Source organism: Falco naumanni, chromosome 3 (genome assembly GCF_017639655.2).
Source record: "Falco naumanni isolate bFalNau1 chromosome 3, bFalNau1.pat, whole genome shotgun sequence".
NCBI classification, from domain to species: Eukaryota; Metazoa; Chordata; class Aves; order Falconiformes; family Falconidae; genus Falco; species Falco naumanni.
This window is the reverse complement of record NC_054056.1, coordinates 8,379,659-8,405,591: the sequence shown is the minus strand read 5'-3', so window position 1 is coordinate 8,405,591 and position 25,933 is coordinate 8,379,659. Positions and strand designations below refer to the sequence as shown.

At 39.0% G+C, this 25,933-nt stretch overlaps 1 protein-coding gene across 5 annotated transcripts in view; it reads left to right on the top strand.

The window, feature by feature from the left end:
* RERE (arginine-glutamic acid dipeptide repeats) overlaps positions 1 to 25,933 on the top strand; it is a 254,169-nt gene that overhangs the window by 126,042 nt on the left and 102,194 nt on the right. For 4 of the 5 annotated variants that reach the window (XM_040585411.1, XM_040585410.1, XM_040585408.1 and 1 more), the window contains exons 4-6: positions 3,679 to 3,784; positions 5,277 to 5,373; positions 9,408 to 9,512. In XM_040585411.1, coding sequence (XP_040441345.1) covers positions 3,679 to 3,784; positions 5,277 to 5,373; positions 9,408 to 9,512 — 308 coding nt within the window. Of the gene's footprint in view, positions 1 to 3,678; positions 3,785 to 5,276; positions 5,374 to 9,407; positions 9,513 to 15,932; positions 16,102 to 25,933 lie in introns of those variants that run through there. The other variant, XM_040585412.1, reaches the window with a different exon arrangement.

Sequence of the window (25,933 nt, the reverse complement as noted above, 5' to 3'; positions counted from 1 at the left end):
GAGGTATTTGGGAAGAGGTCAAATCAGTCACAACTGCGCCCCCCCCGCCCCCCCAACAACAACAACAACAAACCCAACAAAAAAAGCAAACCCAAACAAACAACCCAAACTCAGTCTCTACCAGGAAGGTGCAAATAGTGGCTTATTAGTATGTCAACATAGTTTTAGTTGCAGCATTGTCCTGAGATGTTTCTGTGAAAAGTTACTTGCATACCTCAGTTGTAATTTTTTTTGTTACATTCCTTACATATGGAGGCATTCAGTTGTGCCATGTGCATGCATTCTATGATTCGAATGATGGAGAGTTGTCAGCATCATTGAGCATGTACTGCTTTCCATTTTGAAAGATACGTAATGAGTCTGATAATTTTTAAAGTACATTGGCCATGTTTGTGTTTTCCTGTCATAATTCACTTAAAATCCCTATTTAATAAAATTTCGTTTCTGTAAGTTAAAAGCATAGAAAGTTTGTGTACCTCTTGGTTTCATATCTATGCTTATACACGCCATTTGGATTGATTGTTTTTCTATCATCTGTTTTGGTTCCAACTTGAACTTAATCTTTGCTCTTCAGAGTCTTTATAATTATTTTTATTTCTGAAGTGTAGTGAAAGAAAAGCCACTCTTCTGTCTTATGAAACCCCCTGTAATTCCTTTTTCTTTGTGCTCTTCCCCTCTGACAATGCCTCACAACTACATGGTCAACCTGAAGAAGTCAATACCATTCCTGTTGGCAGGTTGCAGTGTAAAGCAATTCATCATTTCTCTGAAAACTTAGGTTCAGCCAGCCTCCAGAAATACAGTCTTATTCCCTGTGTTCTTCCTGACTGTGAATCTGATTTCAGGGGAGGAAATATTGTTGTTCTCTTCCACTGTGAAAAGTAACTACTTACCTGGAATAAAACACATAGCAAAGGGAACAACTGAGGTGTTCTGTGAGTCTGGGAACAAAGTTCCAAAATGGGAAATGAAAACTTTCCCATTGAATTAAATGCTGGAACTTAGCAAAAAGCTCTGGACTGTCCTGAATTATGGATTTTTGAGTGATGAGTTGATAAAATACTACAAAACATAGTAAATACTTTGCCTTCATTGTCTCTTAATGTGTGAATATTCCTGATAAACTCTGGTGTAATCCCCTGCTATTCCTTTTTTTTTTCTTTTCCTCCAAACCACATTGGGTAACTTGGGCATTTGCAGTGAAGCTTACAGGAGACACGGCAATAAGCAAAAACTTCTGTTTGCATTGACTGAATGGCAAACTGGGAGGGTCTTTTGAGAGGAGCGGAGAGAATGAGGTGGTCCTTTATGGCAGACAACAAGAGGAAAAACTACTCCCAGCTACTGATTTTTTTTCTATCCAGGTGTATCAGAATGCTGCGTAAGTGTTGACCTTAACCTAATCCTGGTGCTGTTAACGATAGCCCTGTGCTATCCTGTGATGCAGTAAGAAAATTGCATCACCATCTCCTTTAGTCTTGGCCTAATTTGAAATAAAGTTGTGACCCCCTAACTCACAGCTCTGTGATGCCAAGGAAATGAAAATGTGATGGTTTTGATCCCTCCCGTTTTGTTGCTGTATAACCCCAGCGTACACATACGTGAAGGATATACCTTCTTGCAAAACTTGAAGGCTGCAAAACTGCTGGCTTCTGGCAGAATCACTGAAGGGTTATGTAGGGGGTTGTATCCATTCGTTCATGCTCACTTTGACCTCTCCATGACCAGTTCTTGTTCACCCAGATACAGTAACTTGTTTTATTTTTCTCTGGGCTACACACAGACACCCCTCCTCCCACACCCACTCCCCCACCCCCCCCATTTGCTCTTAAAAAACACTTCCACCAACAAAATTCAATACTGTATTTTGTAGTTCTTGTTCATGGTTCCATATACATATGTTCTTATACCTCCTTTACCCCGTGCTTTTTGGAGCATTGTATTATTTGAGAGACACCCAACTTCAGTGGCACACACCAAGAAAATTTAAGCGTTAGCTTTTGATGCTTGTTGTAAAATGCCCATACATAGGTGAGTAGTACTCCTGCCGCAAAGAGATGCTTTCTGAGTGTGCTTTCAGGAGTTTGTGTAATGCAAGGGGGGTGCTTTCTTCTCTCAACTAAAAAAATGTGACGAGAATTTCCAGAGAAATTCTGGGTTAATGTTTCCCACCACAGTTGCATCCAGTTCTTGTTACCACTATTAGAATTTATGAACTTGTAGCAAGAGAGTAACAGAACGTTTACCTTTTTTTTTTTTTTTTCCTTCAGAATTCAGAGTGTGTTCGTAAAAACTGTGACACACAAAACTTTCTTTCAGAACAGAAGAGTCTGCAACCATGTTTTTTGAACAGCAGGCAGCTCAAAACGGTGTTGCCTCTCAGACTTCATCCTTTTGAGCTTTTTGATGGATTAGACAAGCTTGTTGTCTTGACTGAGAATGTATGCTTTTTTAAAAAAAAAAAAAAAAAAGTAGGTTCAGGTTTCTCCTGTGAAGCCGAGCACAAATATGCTTTGTATGTTCTTGAGGGGCTTTAGAGGTGTGCGGTGCATAGAGCTCGTGGTAGTGGCGGATTAAAGAAACTTTTCTGGCACAACGCTGCCACTATCAGGTGTTTTGTGGTATTACATGTGTTTTTAATCAAAGGCTTCAAGAAGTTAATGGAAACATGTTGATGTTTATTAAGCAGAAAGGGTGGAAATCGCTGTAAGAACCAGGCTGATGTGAACAGGAGAGATGGTGATAACTTCCTTGTCCCACAACCTATAATTTAACCTTTAAATGTAGGATCTAGAGAACTGTAGGTTAGAAAAAAACGAACGGTTCTTGCCGTTGTCTCATGCCAAAAGAATTTTAATTTCCCTTTAGGCCTTCCTCTGTTTCTTCAAGTGTTTTGGAGCAGTAGAAAGAATTGGCTTCAAGGGTTTCAAAGATAAACTGAAGCAGAGAGTCTGTAATAACTTGATCTAAAAATTCTCTTTAAGTGGTGTTTATGCTTCAGTTTCCTTTTGTGAAGGAACAAACTGGTAGCTGGATTCTCAAATTGAAAAGGAGCACTTGAGGAGGATAGTTTTGTGAGGTACGTGAGCAGTCAGAGCCTATAGTTACTGGGATTGAAGTGCAGCATCCTGTTCTTTTGTGTAAAAGAGTCTTAAAGAACATCTGCAAGTATGTCTGAATCCATCTGTCCTTGGGCGGGGGGTGTGTGTGTGTAAATCTGCTGTCTCTTGGTTACAACTGTTGAGGATGGTTGCATTGAATTATGTTACTATTGATACTCTTTCCTATGTTTGGCTGTAAATAAGTCTTGTTTATAGAAATTAGCCGACTAACTCATGTTGCATGGGGGCAAAAATTCCAGTCTTTTTCCGATCCCTGCTGCTTCTTTTCTTTGGTTAGTTTTTTGTGAGTGAATAGATCAGTATTTGCTGGTCAGCTATAGAGAGAGATACAACTGCACGATGATGCAGAATGTTCTTGTTGCCTTTGTCTAGTTTGAAATCCAGTCTGTCGTTAGCACATTGCCCTTGTTTCATTGTCATAGAAGTGTGTTTTCCTCCCTATTTGGGTCTTACTTCAGGTTTCTTCAGTGTTGAAACAAATTTTGTACTTTAGAAGATTGTTTCAGATGTGGTCTGATTTTCCTTTTTAGTAATGCCTTTAGACCTTCTTTTTCAGAGTAAACGGGACCACCTCCTTATGAATGTCAAATGGTACTATCGTCAGTCTGAAGTCCCAGATTCAGTCTATCAGCATTTGGTTCAGGACAGACACAATGAGAATGGTAAGTTAGGCTCCGTAGAGTAAGGCCTTCTTTACTTGTACTCTGAATTTTAAGTTTTAACAGTCCAGAAAGTAAGAATACTGCTGCATAGGGATATGAAGCAAGGACTGCTGATGAAAACAATATGTTAGAAGATGGATGATAAGTGTTTCTTACCTGCCTTGTTCTAACTAGTATGTGTCCTGTAACCCTAGCTATAATCAGATGTGTTTCAGGTATGGTTCAAATACTGTGCTGTATTATACTAATGCCTTGAGAGAGAACAGAAAAGAAAACTAACATTGGATTCTTTGTAGGCCTTCTGGACAGTGTACTAATATGTAACTACCTGGAGACCAAGTTGCTGAAGAAATTGTGAATCTCTTTTATTTTTTGTCATTCTGCCATAGTGTCATGAGAACTATGTTTTTTACATTCATGCTACCTTGGATGTATGAATACTCACTGTGGTTAATATTGCAGTAAGTGATGTAACTGAATCACTTAGAGCTGAGTTTCCCCCTTTTCTCTTTGCAAAAATAAGTGTGATCTTGGGTTTCATAGAAGCAGAAGAAATTTTAGTACATATTCCAGTGTCATTTATCTTTACCCTCTAGGGGAGACCTAACATTTGCTTCTGTTCTTACTAGGAAGTTTCCTTGAGGCAACCGTTAAAATTCTGAAGATACTCCAAGGTGAATTGTGATGATAAAAGTTGATGCTTGAAATAGGGACACTTTTTGGTGCATGGAAGTACAAAGTTGAGCCTCTGTTCTCCTTTGCAATTTGCAGACATTAAGGACATTTTGTGTGTGCTTTCAGCAAAAGCTGCACAAATTTAACATTCCTCTTAATAATTTATTTGAAACATCTAATAATGGAATAATAGGCACACTGGCAAAAATGAGCATTTTTGACAGTATGGCTGCTTTGTTACACTTGTGCATGTGGAGAAGTATTTTTGTGTGTTCTTCAAAGGTATTATAAAGCAAGTCGCAAGTCATAGAAAAAGTTATCTTCCACTTTTTTCATGAACAGTGAGGATTTTCTCTATTTGAACATGAATATCAGTATTTACCTGAAAGCCAGAACAGTAAGCAGTTAGTGTGGTCAATATTTTGTTGAAGTTTTGAGATTAAATATGTGAAACAGCCAAAACATGCGAAACAGAAGCCAGAGATAAATTAATTTGCTTAGTTCCTTTCGGCGAGGAGTGCCCATTTCTATGTGCAGTGGATAAGATGTGTCAATCAGTACCCTTCTTTCCCTTCAGCGGTTCTTCAGACATGGTGAGGGAGAATTCATGTGTAAAAATGGGTATTACATTATTTCTGTACCTTACAGGCTATGTAAACAATATCAGTGTTTGTCATCTTAACACTGAGGAGTGTGTATCTAAAACATTCTCAGACTTTGACCTGTAAAAAATAACCTGCAAAATGGCAATAGTAGATGCTTTCAGCTACAGCTAATGTGTTGGTGGTTTTTTGTTTGTGTTTTGGCTTTCCGGCAGACTCTGGACGAGAGCTTGTTATTACAGACCCAGTTATCAAGAATCGAGAGCTCTTCATTTCAGATTATGTTGACACTTACCATGCTGCTGCCCTCAGGTAAGTTATGGAGGATGTGGTGCAGTGTTTGAGGTGGATGAGAAAAACCTTACTGAGAAGTGCTTTTTATGTTTTTGTCTGGGGATCATTAGCATACTGCTTAGCTTTCTCCTCATCTCCTACAGTAATTAATTTGTGTTATCTGTTCTCATTCATAAAGGAGCTGTAATTCTGCAATCTTGTTTTAATCTCAGTTAATCAATGTTGCTCAGAAGATACTGTTTCCCATCATTTCCAATTTAGGTATTTGCTACTTCCGGCAGAAATGCCACCCTCTTCCCTCCTCTGTGTTTGATTTCCCTATTAACAATAGCATTTCCTAGTAAAGTGACTGGTGGTATGATGCCCTGATTGAATTGTGTTAAAGGCTTTTTCTCAGAAGCACTTGTCATTGTTGCAGCCCAGCTAAGAGCTCCATTAAAAAAATAGCTGTACAGACAGGAGGTAATGGACCCTTGTATTGTTCTTTGTACACCCTTCCCTGGAGGTTGCTGCTCTCTTGACTCACTAAGTTTTTCACTTAAGTGGCTAACCTTTGAACTAGGCCAAGGGGGTACACCATTTCTTTAAAATGTTTTCAAATAGAAACAGTAAGGCACTGTTTTTTAGCAGATTTTCAACATGCCAGACATGCAGGGATATTGTCAAAATGCAAATTGAATATCCTTCCTGATAACGCTCAGATGGTGTTTCACTAGAACCATCTGGAGATATTTTTTTTTTTTGTTCAGTCACTTTGCTGAAGCCACTTACTTCAAGACAAAGTAGCTGCAACTTCTGTTATATGGGCAGGAAGAAGTCTGATTTACATATTAGAGTTTTTATTTTTATAAACTTGGGAAACTCCAGTGATGTACTACAATCTTATGAAATTCCACAGTGCCTTTTCTGAGTTACCGGTTGCCTTCCAATTTTAAACTGGCATGCTTAGAAACAAGCTAGCAGGAGGTTGGCTGTCTTGGTGGAACCAGTCTTGGAAATCTCTCTGCTTAGGGAGAGAGAGAACCTGAACAGTGTACATGGAGTGTTCCCTGGGAGTATTGTAACTTCTCTTCTGCATACTTTCTGTTTGGTTTTTTTTGCCTTTTAAAGAAAAGATAGAAATAGGAAGATTAAAAAATGGAATATATGCGTATACCAAGCAAACCTGAAAAATAACCTTCCATTCTCCCTTTCCAAAAAGAGGGGAGGCTGCTGGAAGACCAAACTGATCACTTCCTCAACCTGTCTTCTGTTTCATGTACCTCTTTTTTGTTTGGAAGTGTGCCCCATAGGCACCTGTCAGACCACTGTTTTGCTTCTCTTTGTTGGTATATGGTTTCACTGTTGTTTTTGTTGTTTTCTGGATTGTTCATGCTTTTGATCATTCTTACATGCTTGTATATGGTATCTCAAGATGATCATAATGGGGAGAATATACTTTTGCAGGATAAAGATTATATTTTTCTTGACTCTTTATTAGCAAATTGTGATTAATACATGTCAGTAATTTCCAGCATACAAGATGAACATAAGGGTAATTGCACATGGTGCTCTTACAGTTTGGAACATAGAGTAGGCTTCTGCCATCTTTTGTGTTGTGGCAGGAGGATTAATATGAAATTCTGATTTATTATGAGATTATTTCTCTGCCCTCTGGAAACAAATGGCTCTGGTCACACAATGAATGGATGACAAACTGGAAAATAAAATCAGTGACCATAACTACCAATCTTCTACACTAATCGGTAGAAAAATTTACCTAGAGTGTGAGAAGCGAACAGAGATTGGCTTTTTGCCAAGTGCTGTGCTAGACAGATAACGAGCTGCCCTCCCAAGGAAGACATCTGACTTCATCCCTGCACAACCACCAGAGGACCCCAACGACTGAAAAGCGCAAACGCAGTGGGGGTGGAGTTATTGAAATCATTTCAAGGTGTATGTATATGGCTGATGCAACCTCAATGGTATAAGTAGATCATATTTGAACTTCTTTGGCGTGTCTCTGACAAGAGTCACGTGCCCAGCGCTGTGGTTATTGCTCTTTGACTTTGCCTCACAATAAAAGATTTCCAAACCTACCTTTGGCGGGTCAGGTATTTATAACATAGAGGATACTTGTCAATCGCTGTGGAAGTGTGTAATGAAAGTTTTATGTCCTTTTTACCTAAATGGTAAATCTTTGTGGTAATGTGTAGTATTACTTGTCTGAAATCATATGAGTACAGCTTGTACATATTAATATAGATAATAACAAGCTTATCTGGAAAATGCTTATTAACTTCAGATGAATTATTGAAAGAAAACTAAATCTTTTCCTCCAAAATACTTTTAAAATGTGAATTTAATGTGAAATATCAAAACAAATGTGGCTTCTCACTTTCAGAATGACTAAATGAGGAAACTGGCTTTAGCCACCAGAGATAAAACAAATATTAGTGAACAAGTTTGTCTTTTGGTATTTCTGTGTGATGCCTCAATTATGGATCTCGTTAAATAATGTTCCATTACAACCCGGCATGACCTGTGCAATATTCAGTGTTGCTTTGTCCCTTGTCAGAAAGTCAATTGACTGAGAATTAGGCAATCATAGGGACACTTCTGCAGCCTCAGCTCACAGGATGGCCGTATTGGTTTAGTGGGTTTTGGTGTGTGTCCACCCCCCTGCCCCCCTAAAACAGTTGGCAAGTTTATTCATACTTCATCCTTCTCGTGTGTGTTTTCCTTGCCTGTAGTAGTTGATGTCATTATCTGAGAGTTCATGTTCCAAGGTAAAGTTCTTACTGGTGGTTGGTTGGTAAGCCTTTCTGAAGTACTTTGCCATGAAAAGATTAGGAATTGACTCAAGCTTAGCATTTCAGCTTTCTAGTGCACCTTTTCAAGTACATAGTGCTTTTAAGCTCTGCTGAGAAGACTAGGCAAAGGGATCCGGTATAATTACAGGCAAAATAATTACTCGTCTTGGTGTACTGCTGGCAACAGCACTTTTCATTCTATTTTAACCAAGACTGGCAAACCTTTTTACAATGTTTAATAAACCCTGTAGTAGCTTGCTTATAATCGCAAATACTACCCAATAAATACAAGTGAAAGGAGATGCTATCTGTATTAATACTAGAAAGCTTGACATACTGAAAAAGAGCGAAAGCTTGTGCTTTGTTTATTACATTGAATCAGGTTTAGATAAAAAGCACTGATTCTTTGGCTGTCTGGCCTGTTTGTCTCTGCCTGCTTCTGATGTGATTTACTTGGTGGCAGTAAACTGCGATGCATTGAATGACAAAACACGAGCAGCTGTTGAACATAAACAGTCCAACAAACCCATGAAAAAATGAGATGTAACTTCTTACAGCTAGTCCTAATGCTCATCCTTAAGGATAATGACTTCATCAATGAACTATATTAAAAAAAAAAATTAAGTCTGTTGTAGAACAAACTAATAAATCCTCTTTTCCTTTTTATTATTTTTTTTTATTAAATGTCTTTGTGTTTTACTCTTAATATATGAAAGCAGAAGGAAGAAACTTTTATGTGTTCGGAATTCGCATTGTTAGGATTGTAGTCTTGCTAAAACCAGCATAGCTTTGCTTTTTATTTGGAAGAGCTATTAAAATGAAGGTTTATTTAGCTTTCTAAATAAAAAGCTGATCTCCCAAATAACATGAGTAGTAGAATCTTTGAAGCTTCCTTAGCGACTTAAGTGTAAACAGGACTGTAAAAACTTTGAAAATAAGACATTTTCAGGATTGTATTTCTAGGGTAGATATTGTTTGTTAGTCTGATTGAATTTGGGCTCCTCGGGACTGTGCTGGCTCAATGAGAATTAATGAATGTTTGCACAACATCACCTGAGACATTGGAAATGAATCTTCTTCCTTTTCCACCATGGGAAGAATCTGTATGGTTATTTGTTAAAACAGGCTTACATTTATGATGTTTTAGTCATTTATGAGAACACAAGGATGTCTGTGCCTTATACACAGATTGTAGTGGCACTTAAAAAATAGCTTTTATTCAAGATACAATCCTGATACCATTTTCCCTCTTTCTTGCAGAGGGAAGTGTAATATCTCCCATTTCTCTGACATATTTGCTGCTCGAGAGTTTAAGGCCCGAGTGGATTCATTTTTCTACATACTGGGCTATAATCCAGAGACAAGGTAAGTGATGCGACTTTAAAAAGCAAGCTTTACCACTGATCTAAGTCTGTAGGACCAAGGAAACTACTAAAGGGAAGAAAAGTTAAAATCAAGTGTGATGCTGACAGGAAGGTGGGATGGAAGGGAATGAAAGGGAGAAGCTGCATCTTCCCGCTGTATGTATAGAGAAAAATTAAGAGTAGGTAACAAAATTGTGAAATGAGTTGTGACATCCAGTTGAACGTCTGTGTAAATAACGTACTGCTTACAGAACAGGTTTTTAGAACTGTGAAATTTTTTAAAGGTTGCAAACATTAGCAGGAATAGGAATTCTTAGCTGTCTTAAATGCACACCCCTGAAAATACTTTTAAAATATGTTCACATCTTCTAGTAAGCAATATTGAAATTTACTCACTTTTAAGAAATCAAATTGGAAGTTCTTAGGTGTGGAAGTTCATGCTTTGATGTGTAAACATTCATATAGAGATCCATATCAACAATTCATAGTTTATGCTTCACTGGCCTAGAGCAAATTATAGATACAGAAAGAACAATTTTTTGGGGAATTAATACATACTTGAAGAAGGTACGTTAGGCATGCTCTTTCATTTCACAGTTCTTTGAGTCTGTCTGGGGGTTGGCCAACCAATCTTCTATCTCAGCTGTGTTTGAAACTAAACTGTACCTTCATTATTTTTCAGGTCCAAATCATGACCCTTATTTTTATCATTTATGTAGTTTTGTAAACACAGAGAATGCCTTACAAATACCGGCCTTAAAGAATTTGTTGTCTAGGGGCGTATTTCAACTAGCACTTGAGTAGAAGATTATTAATGTGTAACAGGGCTCAGCAAGGTCTGTGCTGACTGAAAGTTTCTTTCTGTGCAAAAACATAATTAGCTGTGGACCTCGATTTCTGGAGATATTGTCGAGAAAAATATTATTCTAAGCAGGGATTAGGTAAGCATGTAGATAATGAATACTTGAATTGTTATATGGTAGATTCACTGTTTTTAATGCAGATATGAATCTTTATGCTTCAGGGCATAGCCAACCTCTTAACTGCTTGCAGTTAGGAAGAAACTCCCTATGTGGGCGTATTATTATGTAATTGCCTATTTATGAGGCTTCCTGTACCTTCCTCTGAAGTGCCTTAAACTGTCCATATGTGTGAGACAGGCTATTGGACTAGGTAAACTCCCTTAATTGATTCAGTTTACAGTCATAGCAGGTACTGTCAGTCTAAGTCCCTAGGAGGCAATCTTACTAGTGTGTGGTGCTGAGGTCTGGGAAAAGGGCATGAAATCCTGTAATGTTTAAAAGTACAATATGTTAAACTATTTGTGGTGGGTTGGTGTGGGTTTTTTTGAGTGGTCCCACAAGGTGACATGTTTATGAAGGCTGTCATGATATACATCTCTGATATTCAGCAGTGTGCTTGACCCCTGTATTTAACTTTGTCGCTTTTCTTCAGTGCATTTAGTTTTGAGGGTGTGACTGTTATAAATACCCTATTTGTATTGGTGTTGGAAGTTTTGTGTTTAATGGATGATTTCTCTTTCAAAGTGCCATTTATGTGAGTTGTCAGTGCAGTTTTAAACCCACACTCTGTGTAGAAGTAGCTAGAAGTAGCTGTTAATTCTTCCAGCTATTAGAAAATGACTGAGCCTGAAAAGATCAATGGAATGACTAAGCATGGTGCTTAGTGATCAGCTAATTACTCAAACTAGCCAGTTCTCAAAATGTAGGTTTTTCTTCATTTGGTTGCAGCCTGGGTTTTTTTTCCAAGTCTGTGTTTTGTCTGGGGGTGGGGGTGGGGTGGGGGTGGGGAGGAAGGTTTAGAAAAAGGAGCTGAGTCTAGCTTGCTGTATGTTTGCTGCTGCTTTACAATGCATGCTTCTTTGAATACCTACTTCTAGCTGACCTCTTGGTGGTTTGTCTGTAAAGACAAAACCATCTTCAGCTTAATCTGCTTTTCTAATATAGCATTCTTTTCCATATGGGAAGGATGGAAAATTTTCATGGTAGCTTGAAGTAGTAGTATGTTGTAGATCAAGGTCTGAACCTTGCATTCACACTCCCTCAACTGACTTGTAGAAACATGTGATAGGGTACGTTCTTAGACCAAACAAGTGTGAGCTGTTGCATCTACAAAGATACATCTCTGAGGGATTTTATTTTGTGTTCAGCATTAGATGCTCATATACTTATCTGCAGTTCTCAAATGCAGTTCGGTGTGTTGGGAATCTGACTTTTTTTTCTGTTTTGACATGTTCTGTTTGCAAAACAACCTGCAGATCCCCAAAATGTCCAAAACACTGGTGTGGTGGCTGTGTAGCAAGAGACACTTTCAGTCTTGGAGCACACAGGGCTAAAGGAAACTATGTTTTGTCCTCTTCTATTTGAAAGCTTGCTGATAGGTTTAGTTTGGGAAATGCCAAGAACAGTGATTCTGTTGTTGATCATTCTGTGGTCTTGAAATGGTAAATTTGCGTGTTTTGGGGTAACTTTTTTATTAACAGTGTATATTAATCTGGGTTTCTTCTACAGAGTTTGGTAAGATTACATGCTATGTTTCGGTAATTCTCACATCACTGAGAAAAATCTGATTGTGGAATAAAAACCAAAACCAATCTTAAAGCTTGAGGCTGGGCATTATCATCTTGAATACAGTTAATCAAGCTAGTAAGTAGACTTGAAATATGTTCCTGGCTCTCAAGAGTGTGGAATACAAGCTTAGTGGATGTATAGTCAGCTGAGAAAGAAAATAAATTTTATGCTAAGTACTTTAAAATAATTAATATCATGTCTCTTCAGAGAAGTGGCTGCTCTGACACTGACTAATTCGACTAACATGGAATCCCACTCAAACTTCTGAGTTCCCTAGATGGCCGGATGAAACCAATCTTTATCAAAGGAGAAATGTTATGTGACTTGTATATACTCTGAAATTAGTTTAGAAGCATTTCAAAGTGTAGAGAAGAACAGTCAAGAGACACGACTGAACAAAGAAAAACAGACCTGTTGTACCGCTTCAGAAAATCAGTAACTGCACCAGCTTGAGTTAAGCTGTTGACTTGGATATTTGAGTCTGAAATCAGCTCTGCCTGTTACAAAGTAATATGTAGCAAGGCTTGGGAATGCTGTTGAACATCCCGCTTGACCTCAGACAGCTGTTTGTCACCAGCTCGTGTCTTGCATTCATTTACTACAACTCTACTTCTTACCCTGTCTGTAGTATAGTTCCATATGTAGCCGAATCTGGCAAGAACTTCTTCCAGTCCTTCCTTTTGAACTCTGACATCCTGTATGAACTTACAGAAGCAACTTTGAACTATCTCATTGAAGGATACAGGCGTGCCAGATGCCACTGGTGGCATTGGACTGTTTTTGTAGTGTACCGGCAAGTACTAGGCAATCAGTTCTTTGATCTCAGGAGTGAATAAATACATTATGAAGTTTTGTCTGACACTGACAACTGTAAGTATACATAGATTCAAATGCTACAGCGTTCTTACTTGGATCTAGAAATAATCAGGTATTATTTTAGTTTTCATCATCCTGAATCAAAATTACTCTTCCACAACACTGTTTCACACTGTAGAACAAAATACCAAACGTTCAAAGCATGGGTGAATTTTCCAAGTAGATGTTTTATGAAAGACCAGGATCTTGACAGTGTTTTTATTCCACAGTGTGTGCTTTTCCTTAATCTTTAATCTTTTTTTCTGAAGTGGTGTTCTGGGGTGATGTGAGCTAAATGAGTATGGGTGTATCCCTGAGGAGTGCTCCCAAGAGTGAAATGGAAGGTGACTTGCTTTCTTTTTCTTGTCCTTCATAGTTTACTATTTCATGTTGTCTGGTAAGGGTTTTCTACTGAAAGTCTGAATCACTATGGAAAGCATAGTGGTAGAGTACAAGTTTACAGTTCTAGAAACAGATGGGAATAGTCTTACGTTTTTATGAAGTCAAGAAGCCAGTGTGGAGTTGTATTTTAAGTAGGATTTTCAAAGCTTCCTCTTAGTGTTGCCCTTCTTCGGAAAAGAGCTGTAGTGGAATGATAAATTTATACCTGGAACCAAAATGTGAACAGAGGCTAAAGAGGACTAAGAGGGCCGTGAAGCTCTGTTTTGCTATTTTGATATATTGTCTCGTTAATTTTTAGCAGTCAGAATATATTGATTTTACACATATAATAGTGCTAGGGCTGTGATAGAGTGTAATGATCATAAAGGTTTTTATATGTATCCATATTTACGTCTCAAATCAGAATCTTAAAATGAGTCCTTATTATGCTTACACTTAAGTAGAACACTGACAGTTTGTGGTGTACTTTATTTAAATAAGACAATTCCTAGAATGTATCGCAAGTCCAATTTTTTTTTCTTTAAATAGGTTTAGCAATTTTACATACAACCAGGAATCCTCCTAATGGGGAAAACTGTATGGTATGCCCATGTGATGTGAAACAGACTGCTTCTGTATGTCTTACTAAATTACAGCGAAGTTGGTTTGTATCACTCTGGTCTAGTATTCCCGGGAAAGGATTATGGAAGATGCTGAGCATCCCTTACTTCATGTCACTAGGTATTGTCATGTATTGGAAGTGCCTTGCAATAGATTACTTTTAAGCAAAGAGACAAAAATATCCCAAAACCTGTGTTTAGATAAGGGGATGTATAACTTCCTTGGATTATTCCTTCTGGCTGATATCACACTTACTAATATAACTTGGGATATGTTGTTTCTATGTGTTTGTATCTCAATTTATCTCTGAACTGGAGGGCAGCATAAAAGCTGAGAATTTTATCTCAAATTCATGGTGTGAACTTCAGGAGAAAAACTTAATCCAGGACAGCAGTACCAAAAAAATCCAGAAATAAGTTTCAGCTGTAGTTGAAATGAAGGCTAGATACATTTGGCCTTATAAGTGTTCTTACTTAAATTTGTCAGCTGGTAAAGACTGTACAACGTATTTGGAGCAGTTATCTTTTTGTAGTCTGTGAAAATTTGATCGGACAGTTGTTCTGAATGTGATGCCTCCCGTAATATTTTTATAACAGTAGTGAGCTAATAGAATGTTATGGTGGCTTTGTTTGTTTGGGTTTTTTAGCAGTTTATTATACTGCAGTTCTAAATGCATAGCCTAGTAAGCTTAGTACTAAAAAAAAAAGGGGGAATTTTTATCATGGTTGGTTGTGTTTGGTGTTAAATTTATTTTTAATTTTTTTTTCCCTTTTCAAGTGTGAGCAAAGCCCCTCTCTCCTGTATCTTAGGGAAGGGCTACTTCAGATTATGAGTGAGCTTTGGTAGCATCAGATAGTTTCAGCAGAGCCACAGCAGCTGTAATGTTCAAGATCTGAACATTTTGAGTTCTTATTGCAGGTTCATTGAGGGAGCCCAGACTGTGTTGTTGAAGGTTCCTGGGCAACAGGGTGGGAGGTAACACAATATGGGCAACAAGAAAGGTGTATTATCCACCTTATAATTTTTTATAATTTAAATTTTGTTGTGATAACATTTTATCACTGGATTATTTTGAGAGAGAAAATTTGGGATTATTTTGTAGCCTGATATGTTTTTGCTTGGTCTTTTTTCTGTCTTAAAACTCAACATCTGAGAAACTTCTTATTCTTTTCTAGGCTCGCAGTAAGTTCAGGTATTTCAGATGCTCTAAAATGCAGGCAGGTATACTAATTAAAGCATTTTATGCTGTAGGGGAAGGGATATTACTTTCATGTAAAAGGGTAGCTAAGAATTTTTTTGAAAATCGTATCGGTGAACAGGAGTGCAAAAGATCAAGGATGATGTAGGAAGTTCAAGCCGTGAGTTGAAGTCTGGCTCCTCTTGGGCTCACCTTGTGTCCACACGTGCTGACAGATGGCAGCGGCATTGTTCTTTGAGAATTCATATTCTTCAAAGGGTCTCATATATTGCATTATTGACAGGTAGAATAGAAGTATTTTGTGAATCAGCTTGCTGCTTTGTTTCCTAACTGATATATTGTATGTTAAAACGTGAAGCTTCTGTCATTTGCATTTATGAAAACCTCGAAGCCTTTTAGTCAATGTGATTTTTTTTTTAAAAGCTCATCACAAACTAGGGGAAAAAAGATTTTTAGAAGCCTTTTTGAAATTGATGTGTATTTCCATTGGAGAAGATTTAAGAAGTGCTGGAACACAGACCTCCAGACTTGGAACGGCTCTGCTCTCCGGCGTTGGCTGTATCAGATCCCCCAGCTAAGGCCCCACTTCCCTGCACACTAGCTTGGTATGCAGAAGCTGCGGAGTCTGTTCAGTGCGCTTTATTTACGGAACCAGCAGGGTTGAGATTGATTGCGTTGTAAGACAGTGTGTGGATGAGGGAGGGTCACAGCACATGCTCAGTCCTGTCAGTCCGAGGGCGAAGTTTCTGCGTTCTGCGTGCAGGCTTAGGTCATAGCACAAGCTCAGTGAAAGCTCTCTGAGGTCTCTCAGACTGCATGTGCCTCCATTTTGAGTTGGTAGAGTGGAAAAGGCAGAGTTTTAGCTGTTAAGTAGAGGGCTCAGGAATACATCTAAACCCACAAGAGCCTGTCATAGTCATGGATGATCCATTCAGCCCCTGCAGGTAGGCTACATCACTCTGGCCTCCCCTAAACAGTGATGATTTTTGCTGTTGTTTGTGACTTCTGAAATGTTTATGAAATCATTTCATTACTATTGCATGTTCCTCAGAACCTTGTAATCTCACATCAGCTTTGCTGTGCAGCTGTTCGTATGGTGCATGAGGGCACTGAGCAGGGAGTCTGCTGGCTAAGGGGTGCATGTAGCAAAATGTTGAAGCTGTGTGGTCTTATTTGTAATTTTATATTCCCCACCCCCACCCCCTGATGCAGTTTGAATTTCAGTTGTGCTGTCTGCATGCCAACCTTATGGCAGGTCCTAGGGAGCTGCAGAGGCACTCTGCGGGATGCAGCGTTACTGAAGTGGCCGTTAGGGAACGTCTGGGCCTGTGACAGGCTGTTAGGATAATGTTCCAGGGAGGGTCGCAGGCCAGCAGCCGTTGTTTGCTCTGCGGAAGGGTGGCTCTCCTTCCGACCCAGGGGCAGTGATCCCGCTGATACTTCCACAGGTATTGAGGGGGGTGTGTGTGTGGGGGAGTTAGCCAGCGTGGTTCTGCTTGCTTGTCAGTCACATGCAAATAACACACACGCTCTTAAAATGCAGCAATATTGTCTTATGCACCGAGAGACTTGTGATGTGACAGCTGTGTAAGCAATACTCACGTCTGTTTTATTGGGCTAGGAAAACAAATTTTTAGACTGATGTGAATAAAACAGAGGACTTGAGCTCTGCAGTTTTGTGTGATGATAGTATGGCTGCAGCTGGCTTTGAGGTCCTTGTGGGACAGTCGTCAGTGACTTGTCACTGCTAAGTGTAAATGGGGTTGAAAGGAGTTGTTTCTGTTGAGTGGGAGTAAACTGGATTCTGTGGTGTGTTCTCGTTCACAGTAGTGTCTGAACTTGTGCAAAACTGGGTGCTGTTCTGTTGTGGCCCTCTGCCTAGCCCACTGGCTTGCAGAACTGATGTTGGCACCGCGGGCTCTGTTGCTGAGGGGAAATGCTTCTGTCAGGGTAATTTGCTAGTTACTGGAGCATGTGGAGTTTGAAGGTGACCGGATGGGTTGTGCTGCTTGTAGTGAAGTCTCTGGAACTTCATAGCAGAAGGCTGACTCCAGCACATGTAGTCGTTTACCTCCGCAGTGTGCGTTACTGGGGCTACCTCCCTCCTCTTGCCAGGAGCTGGGGAATGAATGATGAGTAAGACTGCATAATTTTGCCCATGTTAGTGCCGTGTCCGTGTCTGTATGCTCTCTGAAGTGTCATTCCCTTTTCCATTGCCTTTTACACCTATAGAGCATAAAACTCAGAACATCTATTTAGTGTGGATCACTGGTCATTTTTGCCATTGGCTGAACAAAAGTTGTGCTAATGGTTATGGAGCACAGTTCCCTTGAACTTCAGTCTTGCTGAATCGCCCCGTAGTTGAAAGGGGTGTCTCTGTAGGCCTAGGCTTTGGAAACTTTCTTATTCCTCTTAAAGGAGCTACTTGAATATATGTACAGGAATGTGACACTGCCCTGTAGGAATACAAGGATATGACACCTGGTGTCCTCAACATTTGTTTTAAATGTTGACTTCCAAGCGGAAGAGAGTGAATGTGTTAAGGGATGGGAAGGGTATGAAGCAGTCTGTGCTGGTTTTTAGTGATAATTTGTGCATGTGTTAAAAAAAAGGCTTGAAAAAAACGCTTATAAAAACTGTAAGGTTAACTAACAACAGCACAGGTGGAAAAAATGAAAATATGTATAGGTTATAACAAAACAAAATCTGATTGCCAAACAGAAGTATTACATTTGGCAAAACAAGTACTGCTGGAACAATATGCCAGGTAAGGCGTTCTTCACTTAAATCACTTGCACATGAAAACTTGTGGATGTGGTGTTGGTTATATTGGCTTCCTCTTGAAGGGTGTCTGGTGTCTGTGCTGTACAATTGGGTGGCTCCTGTTCCTGGCAAATGTATAGAATTTTTTTTTTTTTTGGTTGCTGTGGCAGTATTCCTCTCTCAGCAGGCTTTCAGAGATTGTGAAATCTCAAGTTTTCCTTTCCATGTGCTTCAACACCAAATGTCTTCCGCCAGTTGTGGGGTTGGTCAGCCAGTTTCTAATGAAAGCAGTTCTTCAGGCTTGTGCATAGGTGTACAAGACTGTTATGTTTTTAAGAAAAAGCGGTAACACAAACAGAAAACCAATCTCCCTTGCCTGTGCCCCGCGCACCCCACCCCCCCCAAAAAAAAAAAACAAAACCCACAACCAAAAGCAACCCCACAACCCAAAACACAAACACCACCACCACCCACCCCCTGTTAGTAGTAGAAGTAAGGCTGTCTGCTCTAAGTTATCTGTGGTACTGGCAAGACAGTCTGCTGAAAAGATCCTTTCTCCTTGATCAAGCTGTGGAGTGTGCTTATTCATTGCTACTAATGGTGAAGTTTTAAGCTGGCTAGATGCCCAGAAGATTCTCTCCAGTTCAGACACTGTTGATAGGTGGTCTGGTGACTTAGAGTTCCACTCCAAACTCCAACTGTTTGAAGTTAGAAGTATATTATGGGGAGTGCTTGTATTTTGTCTTTTGGATGAAGAAATAGCAGGCAAGTACTTTATAGTCTTTCCATTGTTCTGGCTTCAATTTTAGTTGTTTTTTCAAGACCTAAATCAGTAAGATTACCTCTTCCCCCCCAGTTCTTTAAGCTGTAATTTGTTTTAATGAGAGCTTTGTATTTCCAGGTGTATGGCAGAACTATATCCTTATCTTCAAGCTTGTTTTATGATTTGCAGTCTTCATGCTTATAACCTTTAACACATGCTGTTGCTTTTCCACTTACCTGCTGTTGAAGGAAGCTGGAGATATGTGTTGTCAAGCAAGCTAAGAGACTGAGTGGTAGACCATTGCATCTCACCATGATGAATGGATAGAAACAGATGGGAATGATGGGAAAAAATAACTTCTAGGTTGGTGCCAGATTATACTGTCCTGCATGTAAACTGTGATTGTACTGAAGATATGGTGCTGATGTAGTACATAGTCTGTTTTAATAGTGAGTATTTGCTCTGGAAAGTGCAAAGGTGCTACCTGGCCATTTTGGAAACTATACAGGATAAACACTTAAAGTGACATATTTCCATGCTGAATTCATTTCCATACTTACTTATCAGTGTAAATGTTGCTTGTCAGTAAGTAACATTCTGGTTCTATTAGAATCACACGTAGAACAGATGAAAGACTTAGCATCATGCAAAGGTTTCCACTTACTCATTTTTTTGAACTTGTGATCAAAATACTGGTGTCTTCCTTATTTGAAGGGAAACAAATATTGGAAAGCAATTATTAGAGAGAAAATCTACAAGCAAAATACTACTCACAGAGGTAATTCCTATGTGGAGAGAATGCTTGTTTCCATTGCAGTAACTTATCTCTAAGAATGGTTTTATGATTGCTTCCATGCTACCTTTTGAGTAGGGGATAATACTTCTAAGGACTCTGTAGTCTTTTTTCTCGTATATAAACCCAATGAAAAATACTGTTATCTTGAAAAAGCTTTGCTTGTCTGACTCAAACTTCTGCAACTACTTCCTTTTCCAAACAGGAGCAGAACACAGGGTCCTCTGCTTCCTTTAAAGTTCCAACACAGCAGTCAGCAGGTTTGAGCTTGTACTCAAGGTAGAAATGTTAGTGCATGTTTATTCATTCCATCTTCAGATTGAGCAATCACTGAAAATGTTCCCGTATAAGTTCATTTGCCTGAAATAAGGTTTGGTTTTTCACTCAGAATATGAAATTGCTTGTGCTTTTTTTGAAATTATTATTATAACACACTGTTACAACAGGTTTTAAACAGAACTTAAACTTACTAGAGGCTGACTGGTAGCAAGAATATTTTCTGAGCATTAAAATACTGCTTCTAGAACAGAAATTAAAAAAGTTTAAGGCACAAGTGCAAGCTGGACACATGAAATCAGGTAACTACAAGTAATTTTTTTACGTGGAAAATAATTGTTGGGAAAAGCTAACAAGCCATTGTTTAATCTGTAAATTTGATATAGGTCTCAATGTAATGAAAACAAAACCATGTAACTAATTCATTGTGTTTAAGCAAGAATTTCTGTTTGCTGGGGGGGAGAAGAAATTCTGTTATTTTTAGGCACCAAACTCACAGGATTTTTTTGGTAGTTTGGGGGTGTTTTGGGGTTTTTTTTGTTGTTGAAGGTTGAATGGCCTGAACCTGATTGTCCCTTTTGTACTTTGAGCTGTGTAATGTAAGAACATAACATGCATAAGAACAGTGGTCTTGGGCCAAATTGAGGATCCATTTGGCTCAGTATCCTGTCTCCCAACAGTGGCCATAAGCAGATGCTTGGAGGAACTAAGAATAGAGCCCTGGTGTTTGACAGAGGCTTACTGTGTTTGCAGACAGTCTAGTTTGCAGTGAAATCCTACAGCTTCATTAGTGCTACAGAGGAGCAAATGTATGTAAAGGTTTGTCTCTCTGTTTCATAGTTAAGTCTCTGTAGACAGAGCTTGCATGCCTCGGATGAGGGAGGAACATGGCAAGAGAAGTTCTGAGTTTTGTTTTATGGATGCACAATATAAAATAAAACATAATGTCCTACCAAATGGAACTTTTGATTGTAATGCCAGTCCCTTTCAGGCCCTGATAAACTATTTTTTTAACCAGCTCAAGTTGGAGGGGAGTAATTTTGTTCTCTCCTGTTTTGTCCCTTAGAGATGGAACAAAATGAGCCTTGCCAGATGTTTTTAGAACTGCCTCTGAAGGCATGTTTTTTTTTATCTTGGGTATTGGACCGTTTGCATAAAAAGATTTTATTTTAAAACTACTACTTTATACTTTGTCTTTCCTGACTACTTTAGATTTATATTAATTTTACAGAAATCACAAACATCCAGGAACTGCCTTTTATGCTTTCAATTTATGTTTCTGATTATCTTTGCCAATAATAGTGACCGTTTGGCTACATCCAGTGTTAAAGTGTCTGATTGCAATTTGTAAATATTCTGACTAAAATGCATATATCTAATCCGGGTTTGGTTTTATTTAGTAAGCTGTCGATTTTTTTACCAGGCTTAGTAAATAAACCGAAATCTTGTATGAATCATTGCTTAGTGCTATAGCTTGTTATTGCTTATTAAAAACAAACAAAAAAACCAACCAACCCCCCAAACCCCTACATATCCTAGCTTTACATTGTCTTTCCTCTTTTAATCTTTTTTCATGTAAAAATCATGACCCTTTCCAACTGTTTTTGCACTGTTCCTTAATGATCAATTTGTTCTTGCATTGTGATGGCTGAATACATAGTAATTGTTATTCTGGTACCCCTTCTGGTCTCGACTTCAGAGAGCCCTGTCCCGTGCTACAGGCCGTGTTCCAGGGTGGTGAGAGCTACTTAGACTGACAGCACTTCTAGTTTAATTGTTGAACCTTCCTTTGCACTGTGAAGCTTGCATTTGTGGCGTATCTGTTGCCGTAGGTAGTGGGTTGTACCAAGCTGATTTTGAAACCTTTTTTTGGGGGGGAGCTCCAAAGAGAATAAGAAAGACTGAGGGATGGTCTGTGGCTGAACGATTTGGCCGGTTTAAAAACCTTTCTCTGTTCAAGCATCCCTTGAGTTTAATTACAGATCACCTCAACATACAGAAGTGGGAATAATTGTACCAGGAGTGGTTAAATGGGTAGCACATTATGCTGCCCTGTATGTGATTTTGTAGTTTTGTTGTAGTGTTGTTTTGGTGGTGTGGTTTTTGGTTTGATTTTTTTTTTTAACTTAATGGCAGCGTTGCTTTATTTTCATGTTTTCTGAGCTTTTGCTGGCTAGTAGCAGATGTTTCAGAAAGCCAGTGGAAGTCCAGTATGTGGTGGAGAGCATTCATTGAGTGTGTGGTGACCACAGCAGAACAAAAGTAAGCCATGTCTGCTGCCGGGTGAAATGAACTGATGCAGAACATAATTGGTTTAGTGTGGTAACAGGAGTAGTACCATCTCCCTCACCTCCATCTTGGGCATGTAAGTCATTATAAAAAAAATGTGCAGTTATTACAGAGCTTGTTTCTTGCTGAACTTAGGGTAGCATAAAGGAGAACATGAAAGAAGCAGTACTGCAGTTTCTAAGACTCTGCCTTGTACACACGATCCCAGACCTTGGAGGTCCAACTTACGTATAGAGTGTGCGTGGTTTCTTACAGAAGCCTGGGTTTCTAGCAAAGATCTTCACTAAATGTGCTGAGTAAAGAACTGGCTTGGATTTGTGTCAAGGGTAGGACAAAGACAGGACAGTGCAGAGAAGTGCCATGCAGAAATCTGCAAATGCCTTTTGCTATTGCCTCAGCTCTCTGCGAGTTTTGTTGCGAGTTTCCAACCTTGACTCCTGCACAGCTCTGGCAATGTTATAATACCAGTTTGTGTCGCAGGTCCTGAACCCAAGTTACCTCAAAGCTGATCTGTGTGTACTTCACTGCAGCTGAAACTCTGTCTTGCAGTGCTTCTGTTGCCATTGTTTGGTCCTTGATGGCATTGCAGTGCTGCATTATTTTTGTGGACAGAGGCTGCCAGTTGGGCCAGCTTATGGGTAAATGGTATGAGTGTGGTGTATGGTGCAGACCAGAAGGTAGATAATAAACAGAGAGGGTTAAACTTGTTTCTGTATGGGAAATCGTGGAGGAACTGTTGTTTCCAGCTTTCCTTCCTCTCTTTCCTTCTTTCTAAGGCTGATAAATTAAGGCTTTGCACCACTCTGTGCTGTCTCCTATTCCTTTTTCATCGTCACTGTTCACATCTGAACTGTTTTCTCTCAGTGGTGCTGCTTTTGGCCTTGAACCTCCAGCCTCTCCTGTTGCTTTAGAATGGAAAGGACAAAGTTTTGTTGAACTGAACATCCTCTCTTTTCTCTCCAAACTGTTTGGCACAAGCCTCTCTCAGATTAGAGTGTGCTTGTTTTGCCCTGCTCTGCTGCAGAAGCTTCTTGCCTTTTTGATATTCAGACGCAGGCTTCCATCTCCTTTCTGACCAGCCCCTGTTTACTTTGCAGAATAAAACGTTGTCATGGCAACAGGTTACTTTTCAAAGAGAACATCTTGTCATTATATTTAATCCACTGCAGCTGAAGAGGACTGAAATATTAAGTTGTTGTTGCTATGGATACTGCTTTGTTACATCAGTTTCTTTTGTGTCAGATTTCATATACAGTGTTGGGTCCTCATGTCCTCCCCCTCCCCCCCCCCCCCCCCCCCCCCCCCCGAATAAACATAGTGCTGTTCCATTATTATTGTAATTGCTCTCCACCAATATAATTTTGCTTAAAAAACCTACAGTGCATTTTAGTTTCCATAGCAAGAATTTCCTTTCCATTTGCAAACCTGTTCCTGGGGATGTGGAAGCAGTAAAAATTATTTAACAGATTGTGTGCCCTTGCAGAGCAGTCAGCTTTGTGCTCTTTAAAAAAAAAAAAAAAAAAAAAAGTGCAGTCTGAAACAGCCCCCTGCACAACAGCTTGATTCAGTCCAGCTTTTACCTTTTGGGATAGGGGAAGGGAGTACCTTTAGGATGTGAATATAATCAGGAAACAATGTAAAAAAGCACACAGAAATACTTCTCTCGATGCTTCATTTTCATGTGGGTAAACCATTGAGTTTCCCCAGCTAACTCCACGTGAATAGTTAGGAGCAGGAGTCCCATACAAAACTTTGCTTTTATCTTTGCAATTATTTACAGGATGCTACAGCATCCTGTCATCAGCCTTGATTCTCAAATGCTTTATTTATCATATTCGGTGAAGGAATTGGGAGTTGGGGGATATTTGGAGTACCGTGGTTTTTCCTATCAAAACAAAAAATACCTTAATTTTCTTTTTAAGTACAGTACCTACTTGTGCAGCCTTTGGCTGATGTGAAGTCTTGTATTTGGCAGAAACTGCGTAACTGTGTTTTTAGTTTGTTTTGCACTGACTAGTAGAGATACACATGGCTTTAAACTGAATTCGGGGAATAAAGGAAGAGCATCAGTATTTTCTGTTGTTGGTTTTCCCTTTGCTCCTCACAGGGAAAAAATCTGACACCTTGCAGCTGAATAATGTACCCTAGTATTTAATTTATAATTTTGTTGTAAATATAACATTGGTTTTCTAGTTTGGTCTTTTATTTGCATAACCTGAAAACAAGAACAGCGTCAGATTATGTCTTGCAAAAATATGCATTAGCGAAAAACATTTTGACGTGTTCCCATTCTTTTCAGGAGACATGCACATATTTTAGAGTGCATGTGCCACCGTGCTGGAAAGCAAAATGTCTACACAATGCCATAAGATTGAGTATTGCAAAACCTGTGTTTATTCCTGTCTGACAGGTTCTCCTGTCACCTTGTCTTGGATAAGGGCCATTCAGAGCCACTGCTGTAGTTAACCCACTTGTGCACCAATGAATAACGTTTCAGAACGGTCAGTAAGGTGACACTTAACTGAACGCACATATGCAGTGTACTTTTTGAAATTTTGAGGTGAAAATGTTTATAAAGATATGCAAAATATGCATGTTAAAATCAACATTTCCAGTGACCTTTTTGGCTTTTCGACTTTTGATATTTAATGGTTTGATCTGTTGTTAGTTTTGCTCAGGGCTAGCACTTTATGGTCATGACCTTAATTTTTAAAGTTTAAAGGAAACTTTCTCAGTCATTGCTTATGATCACTGTGAACACAGCAGGGTGAATAAGAAATCCTGCAGGGCAGCAGCTTACTTGTAAAATGACGTCACTGTTCCTGTACCAGCAGATTGCAAGGTTAATTCAAGTTTGCTGTTTCCAGATTATAGATGGTGTTCTGTTAGGTTTAGGTGTGTGCCTTTCCTTGTGAGTGTTTTGAGACTCCCTTAAAGGTCTTGCAGTTACTGAAGTGTTACATTCAGAAGTTTGTCTCAAAACAGCTCTGAATTTTGTGATCTTTTTAATGTAACATACAGAATATAAATAAAAGATGTCTGTTTAAATAAGAAGAACTTACAGAAAAAGAAAAATGTTGATTTTAAGGATATTGAAATCCTTTGGATTTGGTTCTGTTCTTCAGTGCCATTTTATGGGAGTCTTGGAGGGTCACTTAAGTTTTCAGACTGCGGCTGCATTCAGTAACCCACGTACCAATGTTCACGCACCAATGCCTCTGTAGACTATAGTGAGCTAGCTCTTGAGAATAGGTGGATATTACAGCAGAAAGGTCTCATGGATTCAACTATAGTCCTGGAGAAATAAGTATTTCCAGTAACTAGTTTTTTTCATGTGCCGTCTTGTTGCTTATATTGTAATATCTTTAATAAAGAAAAAGGGTCCAAGGGCACTCTTCAGTACTCAACTTTTATTTGCTCTGTTAGTCTGTTCAAAATTAGGAAGAAAAATAAATTCTGTCATGTCACATGTATTATTTTGGTTTATATTGGCATACCTTTAACTTCTGTTGTTGCCACAGTAATTCTACTGCAACATGAAAAAATGTTTTTTCTACTACCATATAATGTGATGTTTCGGTAATTCCAGCCAATGGTGTGAGCAGCACAGAGCCCTTAAGAGCATAATTCTCACTCCATGGACAGTTCATTTGGAACTTGAAATTTTTTATACAAATACGTTTTCAAAATAGTGGAAAAGTGAGGGTCAAGCACATTATGTGGAAGGGAAGGCCTTTCTGGATGAACTGAATCGAATTCACTTCTACAAATGTTAAAAGACATGTTTTTATTGCTTTTTAGATTTTCCATGCTTCTGCGTCATGCTATCTGATGTAGTTTTCGAAAAATCAAATAGCAGCAGTAGTAATAATTTTAACTTAAAACAAGAGCT